At 42.7% G+C, this 14,108-nt stretch overlaps 2 protein-coding genes across 2 annotated transcripts; both read right to left on the bottom strand.

The window, feature by feature from the left end:
• Positions 1 to 512: 512 nt before the first annotated feature.
• LOC127765701 (ribosomal RNA-processing protein 17) lies at positions 513 to 2,681 on the bottom strand. Its single transcript, XM_052290644.1, has 4 exons — positions 2,367 to 2,681; positions 2,132 to 2,237; positions 1,031 to 1,148; positions 513 to 929 (listed from the first exon to the last, which is right to left on the bottom strand). Exons 1-4 carry the CDS (start codon positions 2,555 to 2,557, stop codon positions 661 to 663), a joined length of 684 nt encoding a protein of 227 aa, XP_052146604.1. The 5' UTR covers positions 2,558 to 2,681; the 3' UTR covers positions 513 to 660.
• Positions 2,682 to 7,325: 4,644 nt separating this feature from the next.
• On the bottom strand, positions 7,326 to 8,686 carry LOC127768944 (protein EARLY RESPONSIVE TO DEHYDRATION 15-like). Its single transcript, XM_052294613.1, has 3 exons — positions 8,525 to 8,686; positions 7,964 to 8,306; positions 7,326 to 7,855 (listed from the first exon to the last, which is right to left on the bottom strand). The coding sequence occupies exons 2-3, from the start codon at positions 8,286 to 8,288 to the stop codon at positions 7,698 to 7,700; spliced, it is 483 nt and encodes a 160-aa protein (XP_052150573.1). The 5' UTR covers positions 8,289 to 8,306; positions 8,525 to 8,686; the 3' UTR covers positions 7,326 to 7,697.
• Between the last annotated feature and the right edge of the window lie 5,422 nt (positions 8,687 to 14,108).

The raw sequence follows: 14,108 nt of genomic DNA, 5'->3' as shown, positions 1-14,108 counted from the left end.
CAATTATTTTAGTTAAAGCAAGCATTGGTAAAAAGATTGCCATCATCGAGTTTGGGTCATTACATAAAGATGCTCTAATTTTCTAATTGTGTTAGCTACAACGATCCATAGAGTACGCTTGAAAAATGTCTATTGAGTACGCTTGAAAAATGTCTATTGTCATTGGATTATTTTTTTTACCCGTTGCAACACACGGACATTTTTGCTAGTCAATATAAATATGAAAAATGTTAGAATGACTTACATTATAAAACAAAGGGAGTATATAAAAGTTTTATTTATAAATTATTTTTCGTTTGCAAATATACCTAATAAACCAAACGATGGCCCGGTGAGTTTGGAAGGGATATGCTTGAGGCTTAACCGGAACGTTTGAACATAAACCAGAAGCATCACAATTACAACGATCACTTGCAGTCCAGGAAAATTCATGTCAAGTAACAGGAAGGCAGGCATGAAGCTAGGTGAATTTCTATTTTCTAGCATGGCATTGCAACAGTGGCACAAATCAATTGGCTGCTGAGCATGATTAGCCTCATTTGGATGATGAATCAGGAACCGAGTACAAAGTTCATCGTGTCTGGCAAAAACGGCAGCTCTGGCCTCTGGCCCTGGCCAAAGGTGCAAACATTTCTACAGAGTGGTTACAGAAACATTCACTCACTTCCTCCCTTTGTTCTTCCGTTTACCCTTTGCAGCACCTCGCTTCTTGTCGCCCTTCTTAGATTTACTCTTATTCCTGAAGGTTCTCTTCGATGGCTTCTTCTTTACACCTAGACTAGCACTCTTCTTGGAGACGCTCTTGTTGGCGTAGCCCGTCGATGCAGGGGTGATCCTTTTCGGGCCAAGGTCTTCATCGTCATCTTCAGGAGTGATTTCGCTCGTGGTGACCGTAATTTTAGTCCCACCATCTTCGTATGTTTTTACTTCTACATAAACAGAACAACTTATGAATAATACGATAAGAAGTCATGGTTGTACAAAGGTAGCATGGCAAGAGCTGTTACTAAAATCTGGTCAATGGTCTCACCAGGTTCAGGCAAATCATCAGTTTCCATTTCATCACCATCATTCTCAACATCTTCACCATCAGCATTATCTGATGACAGGACTCTTCCATACAGCGCAATTTCTTTCTCTTGCTTTCTCTGGAACAAAATGACATCACTCAGTAAAACCACAAGGAAGTAACCTGGATTGTATAGTTCATGTTATAAATCAGCCACAGAAAACACACTTAAGCATAATCCACTTGAAACGACACTAAAGCCTTGCCCCTCCAGTGTCATCCCTACAATTCTCTCTTGGTCTAGTCCGTTTTCTAATCCAAGAAGATCTGGGTTTGATGATACTTTTTCATACGAAAAAATGAGAATTATGTACCCATAACAGAAAGCAGGTACCCACACATAATTCAGCTGTGAAGACTGCGTTACAAACAGCCGCTAAGCTAGGCGCTACGGGTGAAATTAACTGCTTTTGCTGCTATGCTGACTATTTCAGAAACGGCTGGCTGCCAAGTCTAGCAGTCGACACCTCAACTGAAATAACAGATATAAACGGTTTTGCCAAAGAAAGTACTGCCCAAAGTTAGCTATTGCGTTGGAGATTAAGGCTCTTAAGAAAATGCTCTCTCTTTAAGCATCTGCCTAAGCATCTATCTGCACAGGCCCTTATGTGCTGCAAGTAATTGCAAGCACCTTCCTTTCAGTTTCAATACGCTAATCTTGCAAGCACCTTTCTTTCAATTTCAATACACTAATCCTGACGAATCTTCACGATTCCCTTATCATTGCTACTACAATAGCAATGTATGTATTATTAGTAGCATGAACCTAACATAAGTGAATCAATGTTTCAATAAGAAGTACATCTATTCAGCTTTATATTCTTTTCAGTGATGATTTTCCTAAACTTCCTACTGTTGGAATCATAAAAAAGCGCATTCTAAATTTCTAATTTGCATAAACTGCCATTCACCGATAAGGATCCTACAGTCAGCTCGGTGGTAATAAGTGATCTCACAAAGAAGTACTCAATGCGCAACCAATCTTCTCCGGGATAATTTTGCCTTTGATCAGAAGTAATCCAATATTATCTTCCACATCCAAAACAAGGGGAGGTTACTCACCCGCTTGCGCTCCTCGATTCGCTTCTTTCTCTCCTTCTCCTGCAAAATCTTCTGCGCCTCCTTTCTCCTCTTCTTCTTCCTCTTGTGAAATCCGGTCACGAAATCCCTAGCATTCCAAAAAAAAAATTACACACGATTCGTTAAAAAACCTCTTCGCGCTACTCCCATCAGAAAACTACTCCACCGAGGGGCCGAAAATATCGCTACGAATCAAAGAAAAGATTAGAGGACGGACTTGAGGGCTTTCTTGTCGAGGGAGACGGAGAGGGCCTTGTTCTTGAGGGCGCGTTTGTTGATGTGCTTGGGCACCATCACCGTCGGCATCTGCCCCACCACCACGTCCTCCGCCTCCGACCCCGACCCCTCCATCTCCTCCCCGTACTCGTACTCCTCCTCTTCCACCGCCGCCTCCTCCTCCCACGCCATGGCTACGAAGTTCGCTGGCTCGCGCTCTCTCTCTCTCTCTCTTGTGGGGAGACGAGGAAGGAAGCCGCCGCCGCCTTCGTGACGGCCAGCAGCGGAAGGGGCAGCTAGGTTACAAGAGATCACGTGCAAGCCGCGTGATTGATCTTGCTCGTCTCTACTCAATTTGCACTTATACCCTTAAAACTAGGGATAATTGAATCCACGTTATTATAAATTTTAGCGTATTGCATATCGTTAGTATTCACCTATTTGCAACTATACCATTATAATTTCACAAGTATATTGAAAAAACACCACTTCATACCCATTCGCTCCATTTATCAATCTTTTTAGACGCCATGTCTTCTACCTTTATCCCTTCTTCCTTTCCCCTCTCTCCTAGCCAATGACTCCGACGAGCGTGTGTAGTCGACCAACCACCCACGCTGCTAGAAGATCTGGAGCAAGACGCCGCGCGCCGCTGAGAAGGAGCTGGAGAGGGGCAGGCCACCTAATCGGGACATGCTGCTTGCCGCGGGATTTGATCGCTGCCAAATGGAGTGATGTCTATCACACGGTTGTGTTGTCACATTGAGACTTGGAGTGAGCATATGCTCATCTCAAGAAGTAATGGCGGCAACAACTAGCTAGAACATGCAAGCCTCCCTGGCAACACGTGTCTCTTTTCTTGGCTTCCATGAATTCTCGTTCGTGCCGGCTGACCACAACATACCGTGGAGCTGCGAGTCCTCAGAAGCATCCCACACAGTCGCATCATGGACTTCCCCGAGGTGTCAGAGGCATTCCAGCCGGCCTTCGATGACTTTGTCGCTGGTGCCGCCTCGCCATTGGTTGAGCAAATGAGGGGGTGAAGGAATAAAGGGTAGTTTGGTTTTAAAATTAGTGAAAACAATGAAAGGGGTCTTCAGTGACATTGCTCCAATACTTGTGAAATTATAATGATATGGTTACAACTATGTGAATAGTAATGGTATATTTGAAAAATGTAAAATTTATAATGGGATGGTTCCAATTAACCCTTAAAACTATGGGAACTATTCCGAATTGTGCGGTTATACCCTGCGGGATTGGAAGAGATTTGTAGTTATCCCCTCATGAGTTTTCATAGGCTAGTCTAGTCGCACCCATTAGTAGCGAACCAAACTTCGGTGGGCCTAATTTGGTTTGCTACCGTTCATAGCGACCCAAATTCTAGTCGTCCCAATAAATCTGCACTGTTCGTAGTGATCCAAACCCGATAATATCTATCGTTATTAGCGATCCAAAATTTTTCAATTGAACCAATAAGATCGCCACCATTGATTATGATACAAATTATCTAGGAAAAGAGAATGAGAAAGAAGAGGTGTAACATTGCAGGAGCTGTGATTTCATCACCACTGTCATTCTATCACCATCGATCTGATAGATCAAGCTGAGAAAGAAACTGAGCATGGAGGATTTTCAAGCCCCGGAAGACACAAGATGTTCCTTGAAAATGCTACTCCATCTGTCCCATAATGTTCGAGTGTTCCGTAAATGTTACTTGAAAGTAGCAACCTAATGCTTTAATGGAATACATATTAGAACTACATATCCTATAATATTATAGTAATCTAATATTAGATAAAACACATCTAAAACTACGGATACTATGTTGCTATATGATATACATAGACGGAGCCACAGAGTCTATAGAGGTAGTATTAGTCCTTTAGTGCTCATCCGATGAAATCTTATTTCTATGCTTCTAAGGACGTTGTGTGTTATTAGTAGTGGATTGAAAAACAAAGTCTCTCATTTCCACGCGTACGTACGTTTGCCGAATTGCTAAAAGAAAAGTTGATTTAAAACATAATATTAATCATTTTTCAAGTTTATATAATTAATATTTAATTAATCATCTGCTAATAGCTTACGTATCTTTTCAATCGTTTTATTTCTCTCCTCTCAAACACACCCCACTCTGAATCATCCGATGTCAGTATTCAACTACTATGAGTCTGGCTGTCGCCGGTCGGGTATATTATGCTCAATTATTGGGGTCATCACACATCAAGCGGCAACAGGTTCTAATCAGCAGAAGTTTGTGACATTCAAGAATTCGCCTGAATTAGGCCATGGACCGACGGGGGACAAACTACAGCAGATGTTGACCTGTTGTGTATCACTGTATCATGACAGCATGTCGCAAACTCGCAGTTGGGCTTGGGCATATTCTTGTCGATGTATGTTCTTCATGTGAACTTGAGATTACTGACTTCTGGTAATCCGTGGAAAATGTCAGTTCTGTAGGTAGTTATAGTGTATACCACTTCCTCCGTACTAAAAATAAACTAATGTATATAATATAAATTTGGACATAGGTTATAGCTTGATTTTGAGCTAGAGAAATTACAAATGTTGTGGGTCTTTACAAATTATTATTGAATAGATAAAATTGTATAAACCACCCTAATTACTCTGGTTTTGAGTTTTTACCCCATAACCTATTTTGTTGTAAAAGCCTACCCACATGATATGGTCACATCAAAATTGACCCCTCCGTGCACATAAGTAATTGAATATGTCCATATCTTCTAATGTGGATTTATTGCCAATCACCGATTCTTATCGCCTCCGCGCTCGGCTCTCTCATCATTTATAGCCATCTTACTACTTTGAGCAGTCTAAGCACAAACTCGAGTCGAACTCACCTCATAACCACGTTGGACGAGTCCAACCTACTTGGTACGGTCCCTATAAATCCACATCGGAGGAAATTGTCCGAATCAACTACTCACATATATTGGGTAAGTGGATTTTTCATCAAAATAGGTTATAGAATAAAATATTCAGAATCTTATATATTGGTATGAATTGTGTGTTTCTATCATACATATTCAGTTGAACCATTCCTCTGATTGTTTTAGATGGAATTATCATCATAATGGTAGATTTTCTGTTAGGTCAATGTATGTAGCTTTAATTAATAATGGATATATTGAAAGAAATAAGATTATTTGGAAGCTTAAGATACCACTTAAGATTAAGATCTTTATGTGGTACTTGCTTAAAGGGGTTGTGCTAACTAAGAATAAGTTGGCAAGACGAAATTGGAATGGTAGTTTAAGATTTTGTTTCTGTATGAAAAATGAGACCATTCAACATCTTTTTCTTGACTGTCATTATACAAAGATTTGTTTGGAGAGCAGTACAGTTCTCTTTTGGTTTATACCTTCCAAGTACCATATCTAGTATGTTTGATGGGTGGCTTATGGGGGTTGACAAGAAGTGTAAACTCATACTTGTAGGAGCATCTGCCATATGTTAGGCCCTGTGGTTGAGTAGAAACGATTTAGTTTTTAACAAATCACCATATATCTCATATATGTAGGTAATATTTAAGGTAACATATTGGCTCCGGTTTTAGGCGCAGCTGCAAAAGTGTGAAGATGATGGAGAGCTTATGAAGGTTGCATGTCGCAAACTTGAGACGACGGTGATGCAACTCTTTACAAACTATAGATGGAGATTCACAAATAGACTTGAATAAATGTGTCCTCCTTATCTTGGTTTGCCTTTTATTTTGTTGAGTGTGTTTGATTACATTTGAACTACACTCTTTATATGAGTGGTACTCTGTAATAATTGGCTATAGCTCTGTTGAGTAAAGGCCGGGATATTTATTCCATTATCTGAAAAATAGAATAAAATATCAAAATAGAAGTAAAATTAGGATGGTTTATGCAATTTTTACCTATCTGATAACCAAGATTCAGAGCATACAATATTCCGGAAGAGGCTCCTTTGACATAAAGTCAGAGGGACATGGATGTAGGGAGGCTCCCACGTCCAGCTCCCTCCATGAGTTCTTGGCTCCATGCGCTCTTCAATGAAAAAAAAAACATCAAAAAGCAATAGTACTTTCAAACATAACTGGCTGAAAGCCGGAAACAGTTGTTGCCTTGTGTTTCCTGACAAGCAGTGATGCTCACGAATCCTTTGGTTCTTTGCTCTACTAGTGCTGTGTTTGTTACGGGAGGATGGGAACATGTATAGTGCTTACGAAAACGGAGTAGTCCATTAGCGCGTGATAAATTAAGTATTAGCTATTTTTTTTTCAAAAATGAATTAATATGATTTTTTTAAACAACTTTCGTATAGAAACTTTTTACAAAAAACACACCGTTGAGCAGTTTGAAAAGTGTGCGCATGGAAAATGAGAGGGGAGTGTTAGGAACTTGCTCTTACAAACACAGCATAGGTTACTAGTGTTGAATTCTGATCTGCCTACTGCTGTAGTGGGCTTAAGTATAAGTGTGCAAGGCAAGTATTTAGAATTTCTGATGCCAATGCCCTTGTCTGCTTGATGTAGCCATCTGCACATTACAGTTACAGTGTAAATCTCCAGCTGCCATGTTCCATGAATTATTGGAGTTGAGAGTACATCATGATGTACAAATATAGTACAAATTGCATGATTGAGCTATAGAAATAGTTTCTGTTTGCTATAAATTGCCACATGCCAAGTTTTTGGAACAGCCAAAACTCCAGAACCTCAGTTCAGCACCCCAAGAATTGTAAGTGGGGAAAAAAGTTTCAAACGGAGATCTTCGTTTCTACCCCACTCTTTTTTAGAACTGAAGACAGATTCAGATTTCAAAGCGAGCAAGATCATCATAAGACGTGGTGATGAATTGCTTGCAGATTTCAGTCCCAAAGAAGAACCGAGGCAGTGATCAAGCAGCAGTTCATCACAGGAGATCAGTGGCACTAGACAACAAACAACACACAGCTGAGAAAAGTCTGAATATTCAACATTAGGCTGCTTGCTATTGCACATCATCAGAACATTAACAGGAGTGCGCACTACTACATTCTTCTTCCACTTCTTGTTTTTGGAATTTTCCTAGACGAACTCTAGATGAACATTAAACTTACAAGGCAACACTGAACAAAGGTTGCATTTTGTTCATACTTTTTTTAGGGTCATTTTGGTTTATACTATACAAAAGGACACAACTAAATTCCTAGATAAACTCTAGGGACAAACCCAGACTTTGAGTAGACCACACCAGCAGCAGCAGCCGGGAGGAAGGAAGCAAAGCAAAACACCGCGGCGCAAAGACGCAATGCTTTTGCTCCATCCTTCAGTTTTTACCATCCTAGCCATCGCAGCCTAGCGAGGCTGGTGGATGACGCTGCGGGGCGCGCCGCCGCTCCTCGGGCTGCCGGCGTACTTGGTGGGCTTCTCGGAGTGCCGGGGCTTCTCCCGGAGCCCCCGCGGTGCGTCGCCGCCCTTGGGAGACACCAGGCTCAGCGCCTTGAGCACCGCATCTGCACACACACATGGGAGACATGGCGATGAATTTCACTGCAATTCTCGTTTTAGACTCGATCTTTCGATGATCAACAAAGCGAGCAAGCGAGTGAGTCGGTCGGTACCAGTCTTGAGAGCGGCGGGCGGCTGCGGGGGATCGACGAGGAGGTTATGGGTCTGGTCGAAGAAGAGGTCGTCATCGTCGTCGTCGAAGGCGTCGTCGGGGAGGAGGCCGGCGAGGTCGTCGTCGTCGTCGGCGGCGTCGTGGAGGGCGAGGGAGTCGGCCATCTCGTCGAGCTGCTGGTGCTCGTGGAACCAGTGGTCGCGGAACCAGGCGGTGGTCTTGACGAGGTCCCACCACTGCGGCGAGAAGTCCTCCACCTGCCGGAACGCCGCCGGGATGAAGAGCGGCGCGTCCGGGTTCAGCGACGACACCGCCGTGGCGCTCATCCTTCCTTCCTTCCTCCTCTGTCCAGATCAAGCGGATTCAGATCGGAGACACATCCAAAGAAGAAACAAAAAAAAAAAAGAAAAGCAAACGATGAATTTCCACGATCCGGAAGATCCGTTCACTCTCGCGGAACCGCAGATCGCGAACTGGGCTCAAAAAATTGAACCTCTTTCCACAGATCTACCAGCGTACACACGCAGATCTGAGCCGAGCGAGCAGAGAAGCGATTGCTCACCTTTTTTTTTTCTCCTTTGCGATGGCGACGGGAGCAGGGGGAGAGAAAATATCCGTGGAATCTTGGGGGAGTGATGGGTAGTGGAAGGAAAGTAGTGGGCGCTTGGGATTTATAGAAGTGGAATGGATTATGGATAGCCTCAAATCATATGAGAGGAAGCTACGAGCGAGCCGGGCCGGCCGGGACGCGGTGTGGAGCGAGGCCGAGGCAGCTTCCAGCCGGTCGGGTCCGGATCGGGCTCGTGCACGGTCAGTCTCTCACGCGCAACGCACGGAATTTGCCGTGGAGAGGAGCTCTACAGTTCTACCGCGGAGACTGTAGAGTGTACGAGTCACAGTTGGCAACTTGGCGTCACTCGAGACTTGTCGAGAGAAAATGATGTTGGTGTCAGTTGGTGTGGTTTGTCTCCTCACTCTAGTGATTTAGTACGCGTTATATTCCACACGAATAGATAGGATGGGTACGCCGTATATCACTAAAAGCACAAAGCTGCTGTCGATGGGTACGCCGTCTATTATTAAAAGCACAAAGCTGTTAAATCCTGAATAGATAGAACATTGTTACGCCTCGTTGTCAACGGGTACGTCGCCTACAACTGAAAGCACCGTTAAATCCTGAAAAATTGAAATTCACTCCCATGGGGAGTTGAAGTCAGGACCTAAGGTATCACTGAGACTCTTATAACTACGGGGGTACATGCCCTTTCACATTATTATTATTATTATTATTATTATTATTATTATTATTATTATTAATGTAATACCTTCGTCTTGAAATATATTGTTATGAGTGGAACACATGCTACGAATCTAGACAAGTTTCTATAGTAGAAATGTATCTCATTTAATACTAGTTTTTTATATTTTGGGACCGAGAGAGAAACTAAGATCAAATTACACGTATTCTATTACTTCGGTACTTCCTATGTTCTCATAAGATGTCGTTTTACAGCCTTCAAAATGTCCCTAAAAGGTGATCATTTCAGCTTTGTGGTATCATCTAGTTTTTCCTTGGATCATTCTGGTCCACTAATTTGAATTGAGTCCATGCTCATTAATTCATTGTTGTTTAACAAGCATTTAACATCAGCTGATTAAATATGGAGGCCGATTTAATTTTACCCTATGAGCTATTTTGTCTCTTAATCTCTGCAACGTCAATCTTTACGAAGGAAGTACTCCCTCCGTCCAGATTTATTGCGTTGTCCAAATTCATGTACACATCCTTCTAATATCGCTTATATTATAGGATAAAGAGAGCACTATAAATCTAAACATAAATCATGACTACATTCATACTATCATGTATATAATTCAGTTTTAGATTTGTTATATTTTAGAATACGGATGAGTTAGCCAGCCTGAGTTCGAAGTTTTACCCCCTTCTATTTATATATTAGGAAAGTCTCTGGTATTCACGTTTTCACAACAATGCTCTCTTGCCCTTTTCGTAGGTGTAAAATTTCTCCGAGGTGTATACGATCATAATGCTCCATAACTCAGACTCATCGATCGGCATGATTGTGAAAAACGGACATCATCATTATCTGATAGGATTAGGATTAGGATTAGACAGCAGCAAGGCATCTTCTAAAGTAAACAAGCTCCTTAATCAGCCTTGCGTAAATTCCAAACCGAAAGGTGCTTATCTGAAAGGCGCGCGAGCTCCGCCGCAGCAGCGCACATGGAGGCCAGCGTCGAGGCGACACGCTAGGCGTCGGCGCGGCCGCGCGCGGCGGAGCGGAAAAGAAAACCATCCATCCGGCATCCGCCGTCTCGTACAGCACCACACCGGCACACCCGCGATTCGCGTTTGCGTGCGTGAACGGTAACTAGGGAACACATCTCATATTAATAATAACATCATCACGACTGTGTGTGTGTGTTTTTTTTTTTTTTTTGGCTTTCCCATCCTAAACCTTTTTTTTCGCGCACGCTTTCCAAACTACTCGTACATTTTTAAAGAAATTTTCTATATAAAAGCTGTTTTAAAAAATCATATTAATTTATTTTTTAAAAAAATTACTAATACTTAATTATTATGTGCTAATTAGTCGTTTTTTTTTCTTTTTTTTAATGCGGGAAGGATTAGTTCGAGTTAACTTCAAACAACTCTTGCTTTTGGTGGGACACCTGGCCCCACGGAGAAGCGTGAAATGACAAGGTAGGGACACCGAGGCATTATTATCCTCTCAGTTTGTGTCTGGCCCATGAGCAATGATTTGGTTGATCGCCCTTTGCAATCGGCACCATAAACCCATGTTGAATAATGGAAACTGCGTTGTGTACTCCAGTCTCTAGTCTCAGCTCCATCACCCATCATCAAACGAACGATGATGTGTTTCTGAATTCTGATGTGTGTAGTACTCCGCATGCAATTTGGCAAGAACAGATGGTTCTATACTAATACTCCCTCGAATAGCGAACTACATGCACAATGTCGAGATCAAAGTTTTCTTCCAAGGGCATGGGAGTGGATTGGATCATTGATGTACATGTAAATAGTCATAATCATCTGACCCCAATGAAGAAATTTCATATACTAGCCAACTACCCGTGCGTTACCATGGAATCCAAGGGCATGCTGGGGATTGAGAGCAGGTACAATAGCAGACTAAAAGTTAGCTCTAAACACATGTCGAGTAGATAAATGAGGAGAGAGAAGAGCAGCGGGCTACAAATTTGTAGCCAGCTGCAGCACAGACTACAAATTTTACTAGTGTAGTATATATTTATATGTAACTATCGTATGAATTGGTTATTAAATTGACTATAGATGATTTGAAGTTAGTAGTTGGCTATACTATTAAACTTGCTCTAAGAATATGAAGCATTTGAATTAGGGGGCACAAAATTTCTCAGAAGTTGGGAGGAACAAACGTCAGTGATATGAGATGGTGGTGGCACCACTGCTAATATTTAAAATAGTATAGATATCGTTTCATCCCTACGTGAATTGGAAAAGATATGAATATTTCCTTTCAAACGGAGGATTTCTTCCCAGAATTTCATAATAATCAAATTTATTCATGTAAAATTCCTGCTCTGTAATTTTTGAAAGTTGGAAAGTGTTGTGATGAAGTCGTTAGTTGTGGTTGTATGACTCCATACACTGCACTATAAATTCTATTGACCATGAATATTTTGTACTAATCTGTCCTTAAAAAAAAGCCAATCCTGGCTATGAACCTGGACACACACATGTGGTCCAGATTCGTTGGTAGGATTAGTTTTTTTATGGGACGGAGGAGTACATGCATACACGTCTTCAATACTATTCATTAATTAAGGCTTGGAATTTCCATTCATTTTGGTCTATGTAAACATGTCAGGGATTATATTTATAGGTATAAACATATGGGTACCCTATATTAGGTGTGTATAGTAGTGTTATGTGCTTGCACAGATTTAAAAGGAGCTCCTCATGAAAGCTAAATTAAAATTCCTGACAGTGATTCAAAGAGCCCATCATATAAACTAATAAGTTCATTTGGGTCCCTCAAGTTGAGCGCAAGTTTGAAAATGTCCTTCACGACAATACCAGATATAACCCATCCCTAATCTTTGCAGACCAGGTTAAATGAGATCCCAATGCAGTATTGAGGACAGTTTTGGCTGACGTGGCACTAGAAGAAAAATTAAAACCCAAGTGAGACCCGTATGTTTGTGAAACAATATATTCTTCCTTATCTATCTCCCTCCCCAACTTTTGGACTCAGCGGTAGCAAATGCGGTGGAGGCACCATGTAATCGGCGAGGAGATGATGGTCAACACGCGGTGTGCCCGACGGCGGCAGTGGAGGAGGCCCAATAGTTAATGGAGGTGTGCCTTGCTGCCTACAAGCCAAAGTGTCGACGTTGCCTGCTCATCACACGACAGATTGGGAGGGGCAGCGACTGACGGGGAGAGGGGCAGTGATTGCGGCAAATTGGAAGGTCTCCCAATCTCCTATGTCATGTGTAGTGGCGGCCGGATTGAGGATATGGCGAAGCTGGAGACGGGAACACCAGAGAAGAAGCAGTGGGTTGGCGGAGCAGGGGATAGGATCGTCGAGCAGTGGCGGCATGAAGATCTGCACGAGTCGAAGGCAGAGGTGATAGGCTGAGCTGGCCAGTGTGGTAGAGGAGATGAGAGTGACAGAGGAATCAGCGGGAGTAGATTAGGAGCTCAGGTGGATCGAGTGAAAGGTGCGCCAGCATGGTCAAACCGCTGCGTCGTCGTCGTTCTTGTTGTGTCAGAAGCTGCCCGCATGTCTCTGTGGCCCACATGGCCACCTCCGCGCCTACTTGTGCTCGCCTCCTTAGGCCTCGTGGTCGCCTCCACACCTATCACAGCCGATGCCAACTCGTGGCTCCACGAGGCCAAAGTTGTCTTCGTGTGGCCCACACTGCCAGCACCGCCTCCGCGCGTTCACCCCAGCCGAGGTAGGCCCAAAAGCGTCTTCGCTTCGCACCGCCGCCGTCTCCGCCTAAAGCACCGGACACAAGTAGCACGTGTAGCGGCTAGCAACCAATCGTCCTCTCCTGCGACCAAACTCTGGAGCCGCGTTGTGCCCTTCCTCACCGTGACAAGTGACCAAGCGTCCCCTGCCCCACACCGGCGCCATCATGTCCTTCATGTGCCACGCGCTAGAGTCTGACGGGGCTGGCACCGAGCACATCCACTCATCACGGACGCGCGGCGTCGATGGTGGATGGAGTGAGAGAGAGACAGGAGAAGAGAGGGGTAGTGATTTTTTTTTATGACATGTGGGTCTCATGCTGACTTAGTTTGGTTGACCGAAGTATTGCCTTGAGACTAAAATATAACCCGGTTTGATAAGATTAGGGATGCGTTATATCTAGTAATAGATAATACCCCGCGTATTGCTGCGGAATGTTGTCGATAAATATATGTGAGATAGGGAGCTAAGGCAACTGTGAACTGAAAACACTTGTAAGGAAATATAAAGATGTTTAGCAAGTGCTTATCAGGTTTTATTTGCTGAAACATGCGGAATCACCGATATATTTCTAAAATAGTTAACTTAGGTCTCGGTACATCAGCCAAAGATAACTTGGTCAATGTAGCAATAACGTAGGCTGTAGCAAGCTGGTGTATAGACGATGTGACATTGCTAAATGCCCTAGAAACAAAAACAAATAGCTGCAAACTGTAAAAATGAGGCAACATAAACTTTATTTTTATATCAAACATAGAGCAATCGTATATGTTTAATTTTTTTTTTGGGCAAAAGGAAGCGACATTCAACGAATGAAACAATCACGAAACATTGATTTTGCCTCGATCTGTACTGCTGCACACTTTTTTTCAGGTGAACAGATGAAATTATCTCCCCGCAAAGTTACTTTTTGATGAACTAAAGAAATTATGCACCTTTTGATTGATGCATGGAATCGGTAACCAAGGAAAATGCTGATCCAAAAAGCATAAAAAAGTTTATACACATATATTTGTACACTAAACTCAAGAACAGTATGGCTCGCTCATTAAGGTGGTCTTTTTGACTGCCTCTGCTTCGGTTTCCTTGATTTGTGGCACGCTAATTAGGGTGGAGGCGAGAACGAAGCTGTTCAACTATCAG

The sequence above is a fragment of the Oryza glaberrima genome, chromosome 3, assembly GCF_000147395.1.
Source record: "Oryza glaberrima chromosome 3, OglaRS2, whole genome shotgun sequence".
Taxonomy (NCBI): domain Eukaryota; kingdom Viridiplantae; phylum Streptophyta; class Magnoliopsida; order Poales; family Poaceae; genus Oryza; species Oryza glaberrima.
Note: the sequence above shows the minus strand (reverse complement) of the source record. Positions and strands in the feature narration are given on the sequence as shown.